Here is a 17613-nt window from a genome sequence, read left to right as displayed (position 1 = left end):
AAAGGAGTTGCCAAATTCGAGCCCAAAATGAGATTAACCCAAAATTAAAGAATCATTAATCAATTGTTTTATTTAGGTTTCCCAGAGTCAAAATGGCCGTTGAGCTGAGTTTTTAACTTTGTTTTTACTCTGTCCCAATTAAGATAATTCATAAAAATTAATTAATTAAAAATGTTATTATATTTAAAAAAAAAAAGGAATGTGAATGATTGATCCACCAAAGCTTTATGCTTTAAACCTAAACAAACATAACTCTCTTTTCTCTCTGTTTTTCATCTTCATAAACGCTTCCTATAATTTAGTCAATAAATCTAGGGTTTTACTGCTTTAGGTGATGATCTATTCTGGGTCTATTCTTAATTAGGAAGATAATTTGGGGGGGGGGGGGAACGAATTGATTTTGTTTCCATTTTTTTTGGGTGGGTGAAGAGTGGTTTAAAGCTTTAAACTTTGGTGACTGGGTGGGTGTCGATTGTGGAGGCCAAATCCAATGCCATTTGTTTAGAATTGGGGATTTAAAAAAGTATCAAAGAAGATTGATTTTCAATGTCTTGGGCTGGCCCTGATGATATCTTTCTCTCCACTTCTCTTGCTACTTATCTAGACAGTAATCTCTCTCTTTTTTTTCTCTGATTTATATGTAGTAAATAAGAAAATGCAATTAGAAATGTTTTTTTTTATGTTTGTTATCTTTAAATTATCTTGTTTTTTTGGGGGGTTTTTTGGCTTTGATTTGGTGTTCGATTTGTTGAATGACACTGTTTGATTCAGTTTATTCATGTTTGTGTACTTCTTTTTTACAGTTTGGGGTTCTTTTTCTTTGTGAAGTTATGTTCTTGGATTGTTCTATTTTTTTGGGAATTTAGGATTTTTTTTTTTTAAGAATTGGGAGCAATTGGTATTGTATTGCATGTAAAACTTATTACTTTTTAGATTGGAAGATAGGGCAAAATTAGATGAAATGGGTTTGTTTAGGTAAAAGAGGCTTCTTCTTCTTCTTTTTCCCATAGGCTTATGGATTGGTTTTGTTAGAAAGACTTTGAAGATGATCAGAGGTTCACTTTGGGTATAAATTTACAAGCTTTGGGCATTGTTTCGACCGATCGAAACATTGAATGAAAGTTCCATCTTGGTCCTTTGGCTGAAATCTCACAATGCCATGTGACAATTTGACATTTGTTTTGAATACATTTGTGTAACCTAATCATGATAACCTCTTACACGTGGTGTAGAAGCAAAACCGGGGTGAGATAAAAGTGAAAAAAAATATTTGGGAAGGGGGGGCAAAGCTAAAGTTTTTGTATTAAAATGTCAAATTGAACTTTTACTGTTTGAGAGGGGCCGAAAATGCAATTTATCTATTTAACAAAGAGGCTAAAAGAGAATAAAATTGAATTATTAATGTTCGGGAGGAACTAAAGTTGCAATTGTACCATTTAACCAAGTGAGGACTGAGGCCCCCCCGACATGGAGTTTACTGGCATAGGCCATCATGCATCTAGTCCTATGTGTGCTAGCACTTGAAAATAAATATCATAGAACATGCATAAGGGCTTTTATATATTTTGCAGAGAAACTCCTTGTCTTGCTTAGAGATGGCCGGAAGCTTTTGGGATTACTACGTTCATTTGATCAATTTGGTAACTCATCCTGATTTTATTCCTTGCTTACTGCTTTATTTGCATCTTGAGTTATGATCATTGATGCTATATCTTCCCGGTTTCTCAGCTAATGTTGTTCTAGAAGGAGCTTGTGAGCGAGTTATTGTTGGCAATTTGTACTGTGATATCCCCTTGGGTCTATATGTAATCCGTGGGGAGAATGTTGTCTTAATAGGAGAGCTGGTATGCTGTTTAAATGCAATCCTTTTTTTCATGCTTTTATTTGAATGTGGAATCGGTTTGTCTTACGTTGTTATTTTATGTTTATGAAATGGTACTCACTATATAGGACTTGGAAAAGGAAGAGCTTCCATCTCATATGACTGCTGTGTCGGCTGCTGAGATTAAAAGGGTAGGGGTCTTCTTGTAATTCTGGTTTCTTTTTCATGTTTTCGTGCATGTGTTTCCGTATCTATATGATGGAACCTATCTTATGAGAAGCTATATGGATATTTCCACTTACAATATACGCCTACTTTTTCATTTAGGTTAAAATATGCCTTAGTCCCTATACTCTTCATAAAATTGGAATTTAGTTCCTTTACTTTTTATATTTCAAAATTCATAGTTACATGCCAACTAAGTGAGATTTTTTTTTAAATTTCAAAATGTCACATCAACAAATTTAATGGTGTTAACAATTGGACTTGAATTTTGAAATCTGAAAAGTAGAGGGACTAAATTCCTAGAAATAGAAGTATAAGGATTATATTCTAAATTTTTGAAGAATATTTTAACTTTTTATTTATATCTGGCAAAGAAAGCTTTACTAATTTGCTATTCCGAGATGATTAATAAAAGAATTCGAGCAAGATACACGTAGCTCCCCATAGCATTAACTAAGCTTAATTGGTTTCGTTAATATTTACTTACACAATACTAAAAGCTTGTCTGTTTACCCTTTTCCAGGCACAGAAAGCCGAAAGGGAAGCAACAGATCTGAAGGGCTCCATGAGAAAACGAATGGAGTTTCTCGATTTCGACTAATAGATCCCGCCATTTTGTTAGAGATTTTTCATGCTATGTTCGCAAATATTAGTGCGATTGTGACCCAAAATTCGAAACGAGGGTGGGATAGCATGAAAGATTCTTACATTATCTCTGTTATTGGTCGAGGAAGAAGCTAGAAGAGGGGTGAAAAGGGGTTCTCAACCGTTCTAAACATCGTATCAGCTAAAAGCTTGGGAGAGAGGAAAGTTAATTATTTTTTTGGTCTCTGAAGAGGCAAGTATGATAATTTCCTATATGTGCAATACAAGTTTTAGTGTTTTTATTAAGTTTTCTATTTACACCCGAAATTGTCTTTGCTCTTATTACATTTCATTCAAGTAGAAAATTGTTCGAAATTACTGTTGTTGTTTGCTTTGGTGCCGTATTTTGTTATGGTACGATAACTTTTCGATTATAATTTTTAATGTGTTTAGTTATGTTTCATTATCCTTTTTCAGTTTTGCTGATTATTAGCAAAATTTACGCCATAAAAAGTAGGTAAACCTTAGAACCTATTTTTCTCAAAGCAATTTCTATGAAAATATGTACATTTGTTATTTCCTTTACATTGTGAAGAGTACTGAGGATACATTAGAACTATAGAATTTTGGTTAATGTGTGAACCTATTTGTGTATATGCTAGGTATTAGTTGTTGCTCAAAAGCATTTCATGTGAACAATAGATGAGCCGGATTCCATGTACTCTTCCTTTGTAATCCACATCTGCTAGGAAATTAATCTCTTATTAGATAAGTACTCATCAAAATACCCGAGGCTTGATTTTAGGCCAAGTCAATTTGGATCGGGTCAATTCTGGGTTTAGGTTCGGTCGGTCTAGTTTTATGTTCATATCATTTCAGGTATGTGTCAATTTCGCCTTGGTTGTTTTGAGCATGAATCATGAATCGGCAGGTCAATTTCGACTTTGGGTCAGTTCAGGGTTCAGGTCATGGTAGATCTACACTACCTGTTCAAAGGTGCTTAGAGAATCCAAAATGGAGCCACCAATCCAAACACTATACTTCCTATCCGGTGATGCAATCACCTTGACTCTCGCCCTTGGGGAGCTGATGAGCTAACCTATTAGCCAAGACTGGCATCGAAGTGGTGCCACCACTAAGCACCACATTTCCAAACATCTCTCTTCTAACATCCATGTCACCCCTTATCGACCTCACTAAAATCTCATGGAGACCGCCTGATTCCATTCCTGCCCTGCTTGGGTCTAATAGGATTTTGGAGCATGTAAACCTGCTAGCTCCGATAGTTAGGACTTTGGCCATCTGGCAACTTGTATTGCCTATCGAGCTCTGAAGTTTCCCTTGATACATCAGGTTCCTTCTTGATGTCCATTGCCACGTATGAAAGCTGTTCTTTTATGTCCCGAAAAATTTCTTGTTCTGCCAATGTTGTGAAAATGTAACCTTCTTGGGCCAAGATCTTGGTAAGGTAGGCAGTTAGGTCCTTTTCTGCTAGGTCGAGCTGATGGATAGCGTGATGGAGTGCATAACCTTCATAGATAGGGACTACATGGGTGACTCCTTCACCTGAGTCCATCACAACTCTTGCATCAATCACGATACCATTCATTAGTTGTTGTTTATAAGGTTCAAGTGTTTTAAGATTCGAACTGGTGGTTCAGCTGCTGGTGTAGAGTGATAAGACCGCTTGAATAGTTATATATGTTGCCGGGATATTGAAAGCTTCGAACATTTTTCTCTATTTTTTCTCTATTATTGGAGCCTCTGTTAAGAGAACCGGATGTTCATCAATGTTAACTCTAAGCTCATTATCAAATGCATGCTCCCAAAATCTCTCCATTGCTTCCCAATCTCTCACTATCCCATGCTCGATCGGATAACTCAATCCGAGCATCCCTCGCCTCGTTTGCGCTTCGTATCCTAAGTACACATCTTTCTGTCCAATCCCGAACATAACATGTCTGTTTCGCAGATGACCTACAATGCTTGGAAAAACCACGCACGGAGCATCATCAACACCAAAACTAGCCCCCCCAAAAAAAATCAAAAAGTGCATAATCATGAAAGACAGTGTTGGTGAGAGACACTAACCTTGACATAACCTGTTCCATTATCACAAACAATTGGCCGATTTTCATTGAAATCCATGCCCCCAAAAAATTGGGACTTAATTGAATTGTCGAGAAAATTAGCAGATGTTAAGGAAACTTTGAACTTTGTTGAAGAAATGAAATGGAAGGGAAGATTATTTAATACACAACTGTTGATGTCTTTAGTTTTGAAATGAATTTTAGAATGTCCAAAACTTTGGGTTGCTTTTAGAGAATGTCCTAGCTTGTTGGGAAGTTGATTTAAAAGGACATCTATATTCCTGGTCTAATTACAGTTTTAGTCCTTCTATTATGTTTAAATTTGGGGTTTATTTCTTTTACTTTATTTGGCGTAATTTGGTCTATCTATATTAAAGTGATGACATGAAATCCGATTACTATGTTTAAGCCAATGATAAATTTACACGTCTGTTTAATACTTAATAGGCCGTTTGCAGCTAATAGTATTATCGATTTTGACTTATTAATAATATTATAAAAGTAAAAGGGTTAAATTATTTCAAATTAAAGAAGAAGGATCAAATATCAAATTTTAGCATAGTAGAAGGGCTAAAACCACAATTCAATCCTATATTCCCTCTTTTTAACAACTGGGCAAGAATCGGTTCCCCTTTAAAGAAAGGTTTATTTTATTTTAACTTAATTCATGATTTGGCTCTTAAAGTATACTAATTTTTCTACTTTGGTACCTAAACTTTTTTTTGCTCAATTTGATACCTAAAGTTAAAGCACACTCTCTTTGAATTTGGTGTGTAAAGCATGTCTCCATTATATCTTTTAGTCCATCTTTAATAGACGTTAAAAAAAAACTTATTCTTAATATATATTTTTATATTTTTTAATGTTTATATACATTTGATAAAAGAAAAACTTATTTTTTTACAAAAAGTCACAACGTGTTGTTATGTGATTGGTCACCATCTTTTTTTTTAGCCTCTGTTGAAAATGAATTAAAAATATAATGAAGGCATACTTTAAGTACCAAATTGAGAAGCGAGTGCACTTTAGGTACCAAATTGAGCTAAAAAAAAGTTTAGATATCAAAATGGAAAAATGAGTATACTTCAAGAGCCAAATCGTAACTTAAGCCTTTTATTTTATGAGAACATTTTTAATTTGTTTTTATCATTTGATTTCAACATAATTTTCTACCGTTATCTCAAGTCCTTTAGTCGATAAAAATAAAATTCGTCAACTTAAACGAACAACAAAAATGAATGATATAAAATGTGTAGAGACAGCATCGAAAAATATTACAAAAAAAAAGCATATTTGAGCATTGAAGAGAAAAGATTAGAAGTATTTACATTGTTAAATATTATTAGTAGTATATATATTAATTTGAGTTCATGGATAGAACTAAATAAGAATATCGTATTAAAAACTCTAATATATCTAATTCCTTGGATTAATCTCCGACGTCCATTGTTGCCGGAAATCTCAACAATTCTTTTTTTTTTTATGTACACCAAACGAAGATTCAATTAACTTCTAGTATCTTACAAATAACTTCGTTCATGGTTAACCGTTGATCGGGATTGCTTTCAACACAAGCAACTCCAATTCGAATGATACTCACCACTTGATTAATTGAATCCGAAGAAGTGGACAATATCTCAGGATCGACCAGTTCTTCAACACGGTCCTCAGATATTGATGATTGCGCCCATTGCACAATATCGATCCCGCCATTACAAGTGTTTAAGTATTGTGAAGGGAACTTGCCCGTGACGATTTCGAGGAGGACGATGCCGAGACAATAGATGTCGGATTTGGGGGAAATTTTTTGGGATTGAAGATATTCGGGGGACTTATAAGCAAATAACACTTGGGTGACTTTGTCGGAATCAATCAAAGAGTAGAAACCATAATCACTTAGCATGGGTTCGTAGGTTTCGGTTAAAAGGACATTACTGGCTTTAAGGTTACCATGGGGGACGTCGTAGATTTTTAATTGTGTGTGAATGTAACCAAGTCCTTGAGCTATTCCCTTTATGATTTTCAAACGATTGGACCAGTTTAATTTTGCATGAAACACCCCTCGATCACCTTCAAATAATAAAAACAACACATTAGTTTTTGAATTTTGGTAGAAATATAAAAGAGTTAATTGTATCGGATGTCCTTAAAAATTGGTCGGATTTTGAATTTAATCTTAAATTTTGAAACATTCTGATTGAGTCCTTAAAATATTAGTATTGTATCAATCAAGTTCTTATGTGAGCTTAGCTATCAACTTAGACATTAAAGTAGGGACGGATCTAGGGGTGAAGTTAGAAAATTATTTTAGGTGGTTAGAAATGAATAATAAATTTTAGGAGTCCAAAGTGTAATTTTACTATTATATTAACTTATGCATTAAAGCAAGGATGGATCTAGGGGTGAAGCTAGAAAATTTATTTAGGCACTAGAAATGAATAATGAATTTAAGGGAGCTAAATTGAATTTTACCATTATATTAACTTATAAATTTATAATTTTTAAAAGTACTAAAATATAAATTTATCATACACCAATGCCACTTCCTCCTCCTATCTACACTCCAGAGTGCACACGATCTTAGATTCTCATGGTCAAAATTGCATTTTGACCCTCTAAAAAATTAATAATCCAAAATTGAACACTTTCAATACAATTTTTTTTCACTTTAACTTCCCAAAATTAATAATTTTATCTCTACTACCCTAACAAAAAGTTTTCAATCCATCCCCTTGCATAAAATGCCAGTTTGAATCTTATGCATGTGAATCGAATTTTAAACACGTGCATTTACTATATAGACAGTTTGGAGCTGAAGTCTTAAAAAAAAAATCTTCATAAATTTTAATGATATTAACTGTTTTTTAACATGTCAGATTCAAGCTATCCATATGGTACAAACACGTATATTTAAAATTCAATCTATATGTTTCAAATATTCTTCGAATTAGGTCTAAGTTAGTATTTAACACCCAAGGTAATGGCTATGTTGAAAGACCTGATTAACATGATATTGATAGTTTTGGGGACCAAATTAGAATCCAAGCTATAATTTTGGGACGTATGATGTAATTATGAAAATGAAAAATAATCAAAGATGAAGATGATATTCACATACCATGCAAAGCGTATAACAAGCTACCAGAAGGCATGTACTGTGAAACAATAAGCTTCTCTTCTCTTCTAAAATGGTACGCTAATGGCGTCAACACATTAGGATGTTTAAGAGCCCCAAATCTTTGCATTTCAGTTTCAAATCCATCTTTCCCTAACCTATTCATCTCCCTCATCCTTTTCACCACCACCGCCACTCCATTCCCCATCACCGCCTTATAAGCCGACCCCAATCCACCGCTCCCCAACACTTCCGCCGCCGCTTTCATCAAATCTTGTAACCCAAAACTACCCTTTTCTTCATTCACCACTACCAAATCAGCCATCCCATTTTTATTCCCTTTTTGTGACGACCCACGTTTGATTTTCCCTTCAGGACCACTCTTTCGGCTCGATTCCAATGGCTTTTGCCTAGTTGACTCAGGTAAGTTGTTACCTTGCCTTAATGGTTCCCTACTAGAACTATGGTGGTTCGTTAACTCATCTTCACGATTCGTTGAAATAATGGCGACCACCACGAAAAACACCACCACCACCAGTGTCACGGCGGAGATAACCACCGTGGCATTTGATTGTGATGATGATGGTGGTGGTGAATCTGGTTCTTCTTGTTTTTCATTTTCTTGTTGAACTTTTCTTGAATCAGCTGTATCACAATGTTTCTCTAATGGTTTCCCACAAAGTTCATTGTTACCTTCAAATACAGAAGCATTAAATTTCGAAAAACTTTCTGGGATTTTGCCATCGAGTTTATTACCTTTTAAATCAAGTGATTTCATAACATTTGGGTATTTTAACGACGGGATTTTCCCGGAAAATCGATTCCCTTCTAAATGTAATTCCACGAGATTCTGTAATTGCATCAACGAATCTGGAATTTTACCACTGAATTTGTTTTGATTCAACCATACTTTTTTCAACGATCCCATTGATTCAAAATAGTCATTTGGTATCTCACCGGTGAATTGATTGTTCGATAAATAAATAGCTCTTAAAGCACCGAGTTTATTCAACTCTGGGATCGATCCTTCAAACATGTTCTTCACCAAACTAATGGTCCTTAAACTACGAAGTTTAAGCAAAGATTCAACATCAACCGAACCAGAAAGACCCAAACTCGTTAAATGAAGACCAATTATGGTTTCCCCATCACACATAACACCAATCCATTTTTTCCTACAAGGTGATGAACCTGGAACCCAATTTTTCAACTTGGAATCGCCATTTTTCAATGATTTCTTGAACTTCGAAAGGGAATCAGCATCGGATTGTGAAGAACAAAGGGTTGGGAGGGTTGGGAGAATGAGAAGAGATAGAAACAAAGCAAAAACTGGGACGGTGGTGGCCATTACTGAATTGGTGGGGAATGCCTGTGCTTGGCCTCTGTGATTGAAGAGAGCTGTCTCCTGGTGGTGTGGTTTTCTGCAAGTGATTTTTGTTTGGGTAGTTTGGTACTCATTAGCTTAATTTGGGGATAGTAACAGTTTGGTATGGCATTGAGTGGAGGGATTGAAATGATGCAGTTTCGTAAGTTGGGTTTAATTCTAACCATAGGGGAATTTCCATGGCGGTTTTCAACGACGAGGGTGGTCGATGATAGGTGAAACAGTGGCCTGCTTTTAGCTATTAATGGAGGTGACGGCGTATACACTGTTACTGAAATTAGGTCTAATTCTTCCCATAATCCTTGTACTTTTTGGATTCTTGAAATTTAGTCCTTCTCAAAAAATTTCAGGATTTTAATCTAAAAATTAAAATCCAATACCCACGAGGCCTTGGTAGTGATGCTAAAATAAAAGCTTCTGGAGTATTTTATTATGTCCAACTGCTATATATGAGTTATTTTCAGGTTATTTTAAGTGAAATTTATAATATTTAAAATTGTATGTCAATGAAGCATTCATACTATTACTAAAAGCTAATGTTCTCGGACTTCGAGTGTCCAAGTTCGAGTCTTATTATATCTAATTATTATGTGTGAGTTTTTCCCTAAACTCTAAATTAATTTAGGCTTAAGTTTTACTATATGTGGGTACTGTATAGATTTATTATGGTATAAGTTTGAATATATTTCGATTTTTAACCTATTATGGTTTATATTGAGTTGGTTTTCTTTCTAGCTAATTAGATGATTTCTTTCGTAATTGTGATTGTATCTACTTTAAAAATTTAAAATCCTATTGGTAGCATTATTAATTAATTTTGTTAAACTCAAGTCTATGTTATCAATTATATTTTAATTTTTTAATAAACAATTGGTAGCAAGGTAAATTCGTATTTTTAATATATTTGTTTTTTGCTAATTATTAAATAAAATGCTATTAAATTTAGATTTTTTATCAGGAATGAAATTGGTGTGCTGAATTGAAACTTTTACAAAAAAAAAGGGGCTAAATTGGAACAAAAAAAACAAAGAAGAGGGCTTGATTGAAAGATTGAAGATTCAAAGACGATTGGATAAAGATTGAAGGGTTGAGGATTTTTTTTAAGTGGCTGGATAAAGATTGAATGATTTTTTTATAATGTTACAACTCTTTTAAATTCTAGTTTAAATTTGATTTTAAAATTTTGAATTATTTAGTAATAATGTAACAGCCCAATTCTGGGTCTAGTCGGAATAGTGGTTTCGGGACCACAAATCCGACAAGAGAAAATATGATTATTATTATATTTTCATGGTCTACAATTTTATGGAAAAATTTCGTAAAAAAATTTCGTTCGAAAATTTCGACGTTTGGGCACTCAATTTAGTCAAAAGGACTAAATTGTAAAAAGTGAAAAAGTTGAGTTCTACATGTTAGAAGTGTCTAATTGTTATGAAATTATAAATTGGGGGTCCTTATATGGTAATTAGACCATTAGTTAATTGATGGACAAAAATAGACATAAGAAATGGGTGAAATAGATTTTTTTTTAAATGTGGCATTTTAATCATTTAGTAATAAAAAGAATTAAAAAGGGAAAAAGATGGCAAAATGTGCTCATCTTCTTCATGGTGAACGAAATCAGCAAGGGGGAAGCCATAGTTAGGGTTTTTAAGCTTCCAAGCTCAATAATCAAGAAAGACGGGAAGATTATCTCAAATGAGGAAAAGAAAAGATAGTGGAGTGAATTGCAAAATTACGATATTTTGCACCGAGGTAAGTAAACATGTGACTTAATGTATTATTTTGATATTATTTGATTTGTGTTGAGATTTATTTGAATATAAAATAAATGTTTGGCAAGATTCTAAAAATGTTGTTAAATTGGGAAAGGTGGTAAGGGGTTGCAAAACACGGTTTTTGGTTGAACACTCGGAATAGGCCGAAGCATATTGCATATAAAGGGGTTGCTAAGTGCTGATTCCCCCAAGGGGTTGCTGTGTGCTGATTCCCCGATTCATTGGTGGTTGCTAAGTGCTGATTCCACCGTATTTTAAATGTGAAAGGGGGTTGCTAAGTGCTGATTCCCCCGAGGGGTTGCTAAGTGCTGATCCCCCTATTCATTGGTGGTTACTAAGTGCTGATTCCACCGCATCTGAAATGTGAAGGGGGTTGCTAAGTGCTGATTCCCCCAAGGGGTTGCTGTGTGCTGATTCCCCGATTCATTGGTGGTTGCTAACTGCGAAATCCACCGATAACGGTTAACATTCCGAGTGTTCAACGAGTAAATTGGGAAGGTAAATATTCATATATGTGGTGGACAAGTTTATGGGAGGAATAGTGGGTTTGATACTTAATCAAGCCATGTATAAGATGGGAGGAAAATCAAAAATACAAAAAGAGACAATTTGAATGCAAAACTGTTTTGAATGGCAGCAGTTGGGCAACTATGAAAAATCACCATAAATGGTGGAAAATGAATTAGAGGTTAAATAATATATGAAATTGAAGCTGAATGAGTCTATTTTCATATGAAAGAAATAGAGCAAGCAAAAGAGTTGTATTTTTGGAGATATTTGAATTTTACTGAGACAGGGCTGGATTGATTTCGAAATCCCCTGTTCCAACTTTGGAAAATCACCAAACATTCTACAAAAAAAATTATGGCTTGAAATCTATATGCCTGGATTCCTTTTTTAGTCTATTTTTAATAGAAACAAACGAGAACATTGTTTGAAACTTTTACAGAGAGTTATGTGAATTTTTGTAAGGGGAGGTCAGGACTGTCGGGCAGTGAAACAGGGGAAGATTTAAAGAATAAATTGTACTAATTGGCCTAATCAAAAATTCTAAAAATTTTATGGTGGAAAGGTATATGAATCTAGTTTTGGGGAAAATTCACGAAATTCAATTTGGAGCCCTGTAGCTCCAAATAAAAATAAATTAGTGACCATGACGCAGAAAAACAGTTTGCTGGAAATTGAACAACAATAGATTTAATTGTGATTAAAATTGTTTTATGGTGGAATTATGTGAGAAATTTATTTAATTGTCATATGTTTACTTACTAAGCTATATGCTTATTTGTTTTCATTTTCCCTTTGATTATAGTGATATCTATCAATCCGGAACGTGGACGGAGTCAGACAATCATCCACACTATCATCATCGTTTGGGTATTTTGCAACTAGTATTCCGGAAATATGGCATGTATAGACGACTTTATGTATTATGGCGAAACTATGTATATATATATATATTATGGTTTGGTTTAAATTGTGGTGTTACTAATGGTTAAATTGTGTATGATTATACAACTGATCTTGGTTGAAATATTGAATTGTGTTTGAAAATTTGCAGGAGGTTTAAGTAAAAATAAGCAGAAATGCTGTCGAATTTTTTTAAAATTTAGTAATGCCTCATACTCTGTTCTGTTAAGGAATACGGGTAAGGGGTGTTACAAATAATATTTAGAATTATTTAATGATAATATTTAGGAAAAATCTAACTAAATTTTAGCACTAAAAATATGTATAACTACCTAGTGGCTGCAACCAATTGAACACACTTTTCATTTCACATTTAATAAATTCTTTTTTTTTTCTTTTTTTCTTCCTTCCTGTGTCACACATATTTTGTTCTTTCAAATTTTTTTCTTTAACTTTTTGGTTTAATTTCCTTCCAAGGCCCTTTCCCTTTCCACCTTTCACAATTCCATAAAACTACTCTCAAAACATGATTTTTTTCATGATTAACTAAACTCTTTTTAGCCTTAGCCCGGTTATCACCTTGACAAAGAAATTGTGAGATAAGAACCTGCACTAAATACTTTGCAATTCGGTATTCACTATCTCTCCGGTATATGAGATAGTACAAATTCGTCCTTTAAAAGTTGATTCGATGTCAATTCAAAAAGTGCACGTTGGGTTGGAATTGTTTGGCGTACAGTTGGGAAGTTGAGTCGACAGTGCTGTATTCAAAATCCTGCGAACAAATTGGTTTTAATTGGAAAAAGCTAGTTGGATTTTGTCAAGGGAGATATTGATCGGATTTAAACGACCCACACGGTTGAGACTGTTAATTCGAGTTGGGCTTTTCAGATTCCAAGGCTATCGAAATCTTAAATTACAGGCACGTGCCACGTGATTGGAAATTTGGCAAGGGTCGATTTGCAGGTGATACCGGGATCGACTACGAGAGGAAGAGTTGGCGGTTTGAGGGATCCTCAATTGCTATAACCAGCTTATCGCTTGGAAGGAAAAATCTATTTCAAGGACCGATTCAAGATTGGAGTACACCAAGGCTAAGGCTAAGCTTAAAAAATATTTTATTTATTCATTTGTTTTATTTTTTAAAATTTGTTTTTGTATTTTCGAATATAATTTTATTTTATTTATTTTTTGTATTTCCTTATTTTATTATCTTAATCAATTTAAAACTCCTATTTTTTTTAGCACTACTACGCACAAGTCGTGGGAAAGACTGTGACCACGACAACGAATCTGGTTACAAGAAAAAGCGAAATTAGATACTCAGTCCCTATGGATTTGACCCTACTACTTTATATTTCAATTTATTGTTATATTTATTTTAGGAATTAATATTTGGTGGTTTGACGCCCATCAACAATTAATATTAAAATGTCACGTATTTAAAATTTACAAAAATTTATCAATAGTATTATCAATTTTATTATTATTCTTATACAAAACAAGTAGATGACTACATTTTCTTAAATTAAAATTAAAAGGATTAATTTTGAAAGTTTGAAAAGTATACACACTATGGTCAAAATTAAACCATGAAATTAACTTCTATTTCGGATGGGATTGTCGCAAACAAACATCTCTGTTTCAAGCTTCGTAACTACGAAAATAGAACAGTACGAATAAAAAATTCTTTTTAGCCACAGATAATTTAACTGCAATTTGACCGAACAATATTTACCAAAGTTTTGGATCGAGTCCCTGCAATACCACTTGAACATCAATGTGTTGTAAAAGCCTGCAAACACAAACATGCAATGTCATATATCGTTCCTACACCGCTCAACTAATTTGAATGAATGCAAATTAAATTTGTGTGTATATATATATATACTGCATTAGAGTTTAACTCAATTGAATAGGTTATGTAGAAGAGCAATACCGAGAAAACGTTGCAGTGACCAGGGTCAGCAATATGAGCCATCAAGTTCTCAATCGGACCTTCGCCGGTATATATAGCTTGGAAGCAAAATCCAACAAACGCCAACATAGCAAGGCGGCCATTTTTTATCTCTTTAGTCCTCAACACCATCACCGGTTCCGGTGACCCTCTTCCCCACATCAAAGGATCAAACCATAACCCACCAGGGTACCCAACGTCGGGAGTGGGTTTCTTCTTGTTGGGAAGGTTGGGTTCAATGTCGACACTCCCAGGCTTAATTATGTCAGCCCACCTTCGGCCTTCGACCCATCCCATCAATGCCATTTGAACCACGAACAAGGTCGTGGGGTCGGCGAAGTATTGTTTAGAGCCGGCGTCGTACCATGAGAAGTTGTCGATGAAGCCCAAGGATTCGAGTAGTTCGGGTATGAGGATTCCCGCCACGGCCAACATTGCCCACCTTGCGTGCATTAGTTCGGCTTGTGCGAACCATTTTAGGGTTTCTGGATCGGAACCTGGTAATCATTTTTGTTAGAGATAAAGCAGTTTTCACCATGAGAGTATATTCTAAGCAGAAATACATACCATTTTAGTGTATCTGGTAAATCATAAATTTATTATTCTTGGGTTGAATGTGCAATTTTACATTATATTTATTTAAAATTTATAAATTTTGAAAGGCTTAAAAGGAAAGTTTTCCATTTTAGGCCCTAGTGTTGCCCCAATGTTTTTAGAACCATATCACTAGTTTATCTGATTGATTTAAATAAATATAATTAAAAATTCAAAAAATTATTAAAATACTATAATATAAAAAATCTAGTTTAATTTTAGAATTAATTTTAGTATTCTCCCCATAATTAATAATTCAATTTCAATTTATTTTAACCCTTAGTTAAATAGAATATTTGTATCTTGCCCTTTCTTAAGAGTTAATATATAATTCAATTTAAATTAATAATTCTGACATAGAAATTATATCTTTAACCTCTAAATTATTTTATAATTTTAATTTGACCTTTCGCAAAACGAAATTTCTAAACTTTTCGAGGGGTGTATATGCATCGGTTAAAATCGAATTAACTGATTAAATCGAACTATTTTGGTTCACTTAATAATTAAGAGTTTTAGAATTTCTATCTAAGGATTGTGTATACTTTGATTTGATTGATGATTAAACGTTTATAGAATTTTGGTTAATTCAATTAAGATAATAATTAAATTGACCGTTTGAACACCCTTAAACTTCTCTCGATAGGATGTTTAGACTTTTACTAATTATCAAGGTTTTTATAACTGAATTAGTGGTGTTAAGCCACCGATTCATCAATCTAACCAATCCAACCAGTAGAGCCAGTTTGATTAAATAAATCATTAAAAAATTATAAAAATATTAAAAATTCGATTCAACTGTCTTTTTTTTGCCCTGTTCAACCGGTTTGTTTCGTTCCCCAAATTAACTGAGTCAATATCTTTCTTTGGATCAATACACTACTCAATTTCCAGTTCAATCAATCTAACCGACCAACCTGATTTAATTCAAATAAACTTCCCGATTATAAATCAAGAAAACCGGAAGTTCAGATTTTCCATACTCAAATCAACAAAGTAAAATGCTTACCTAATCCAAGGGGATCGAAACCAAAATCTCCAGGAAGGCTACAACAATGAAAAAAAAAATTAGAATTGAAATTACTATATGAACAATGAGATGAAACAAATATATATATATATATATATAATTATGACCTGCCATCAAGCCATTCAGGAGGTGTACTACCAGGGAACCACAAAGGTCTATCAGGAGGCAGTGGTTCACAAACACTCGATACTCCGCCTTTCGTTGCTTTTGTACGAGTTTCCCCTCGTAACAATGTCGTAACTTTTCTCGAAAATAATTTGTCGGGTTGAATCCTATTTAAAAACCCAGCTAATTATTAGAAAAATAAGTCGGTATTCATTAACACCTTGAAAAGGATTAAGATTCGAGTTTACCTGATTATTGAGAAGCTTGACAATGAAGTGGAAGCCATGGATAAAGCCATATTCAATGGAGGTTTTTTTTTTTTTTTGGGCAAAAGCGTTTCTTACAGAGATGAGTAGTGAGCTACTTTATCTGGTTAGGAAAATATGGGGGAAAAAACACTCACGATAGATTGTCAGAGGTGGAACAAAAGGCAACAAGACAGCCAATGGTAGATTTACACGTGTAAAAAGATAGGAAGTTTGTGTGACTTTGTTTTGGTTAAGGGCAAATTATACCATTCATCACTAAATTATAGGTAAGTTTTCATTTTGGTCACTTCATTATAAAGTTTTCATTTAAGTCACTAAATTGTTAAAATTGATGTTATCCGGCTTTCTCTATTCACACTGCTTGCACAAATTGAAAGCTCTCTTGCCCCTCCTCTTATATAATTTAGTTTTTTTTTCATGAAACAAATTTGGACGTCGCGAATCTACGAACCAAAATTTAAACAATTTTTTTATTTGATCTCCAACACTGACCATCGGATCAAATTGAATCTAAGGTATGTTCTTTTACTCGCCAATGAGTACTAATCCACCATACCAATTGCTGAATTGTCATTTGGAGCTCATTGTAGAACTTTAAAAAAAAACACTTAGCATCCCAGTAACTTAAATAAAAGCTTTTGCATAGTTCAATGACTTAAATAAAAACTTCCAGATAGTTCAATGACTGAATTGTAACTTTTTTTAGTTAAGTGACCAAAATGAAAATTTATTCATAGTTTAGTAAATAATGGTGTAATTTACCCTTTGGTTAATGGTTTTGGGTAAGGACAATGAGCCTATTAAATCCAAGCTCAGTTTAGCATTCTTTCTAAGAAATACTTTGGAGATAAAATTTACTTTTAAGATAAATATAATGTTAAATAAGAAACTTTTGAATTTTTCAAAAATGATTTTAGGACAAAAAATATTTTATAAAAGTAATGCTAAACTAAGCTTTGGTAAAAATAAAAATAAAAATAATTATTAAATAGAAATTAGTTGGAGTGGGAAAAATAAAATTTCTTAAATTTATATTTTAAATTTTTGTTTTTTAAACAATAAAAAATGTTCTTTTCTATGTTTTAGTTCATTTTCCTATATATAACAATTTTTATTTTAATATTTCACTTTTTAAATTATTATTAGTTTATTTTTTAAAATCTTATAAATGATTGAACTCTCTAATTTAAACGGTTAAATCTTGTTTTTGTTTTCTGGCTCAAGATTTATGTTTTCGGATTTTTTATTT

The 17613-nt window shown here is 33.5% G+C and overlaps 3 protein-coding genes and 1 pseudogene across 3 annotated transcripts; 1 reads left to right on the top strand and 3 right to left on the bottom strand.

Moving 5' to 3' along the window:
• The first annotated feature begins 219 nt into the window (after positions 1-219).
• On the top strand, positions 220-3095 carry LOC105796685 (sm-like protein LSM1B). The gene is made up of 5 exons (XM_012626500.2): positions 220-607; positions 1572-1640; positions 1729-1844; positions 1951-2013; positions 2571-3095. Exons 1-5 carry the CDS (start codon positions 547-549, stop codon positions 2646-2648), a joined length of 387 nt encoding a protein of 128 aa, XP_012481954.1. The 5' UTR covers positions 220-546; the 3' UTR covers positions 2649-3095.
• Positions 3096-3195: 100 nt separating this feature from the next.
• LOC105796602 (actin-101-like) lies at positions 3196-4780 on the bottom strand (annotated as a pseudogene).
• Positions 4781-6223: 1443 nt separating this feature from the next.
• LOC105796770 (pollen receptor-like kinase 3) lies at positions 6224-9336 on the bottom strand. The gene is made up of 2 exons (XM_012626608.2): positions 7841-9336; positions 6224-6792 (listed from the first exon to the last, which is right to left on the bottom strand). The coding sequence occupies exons 1-2, from the start codon at positions 9183-9185 to the stop codon at positions 6224-6226; spliced, it is 1914 nt and encodes a 637-aa protein (XP_012482062.1). The 5' UTR covers positions 9186-9336.
• Positions 9337-13994: 4658 nt separating this feature from the next.
• Positions 13995-16500, bottom strand: LOC105796928 (photosystem I chlorophyll a/b-binding protein 6, chloroplastic). Its single transcript, XM_012626822.2, has 5 exons — positions 16344-16500; positions 16098-16262; positions 15970-16007; positions 14349-14863; positions 13995-14204 (listed from the first exon to the last, which is right to left on the bottom strand). Exons 1-5 carry the CDS (start codon positions 16391-16393, stop codon positions 14187-14189), a joined length of 786 nt encoding a protein of 261 aa, XP_012482276.1. The 5' UTR covers positions 16394-16500; the 3' UTR covers positions 13995-14186.
• Positions 16501-17613: the final 1113 nt, after the last annotated feature.

This window comes from Gossypium raimondii, chromosome 7, assembly GCF_025698545.1.
Source record: "Gossypium raimondii isolate GPD5lz chromosome 7, ASM2569854v1, whole genome shotgun sequence".
NCBI lineage: Eukaryota > Viridiplantae > Streptophyta > Magnoliopsida > Malvales > Malvaceae > Gossypium > Gossypium raimondii.
Note: the sequence above shows the minus strand (reverse complement) of the source record. Positions and strands in the feature narration are given on the sequence as shown.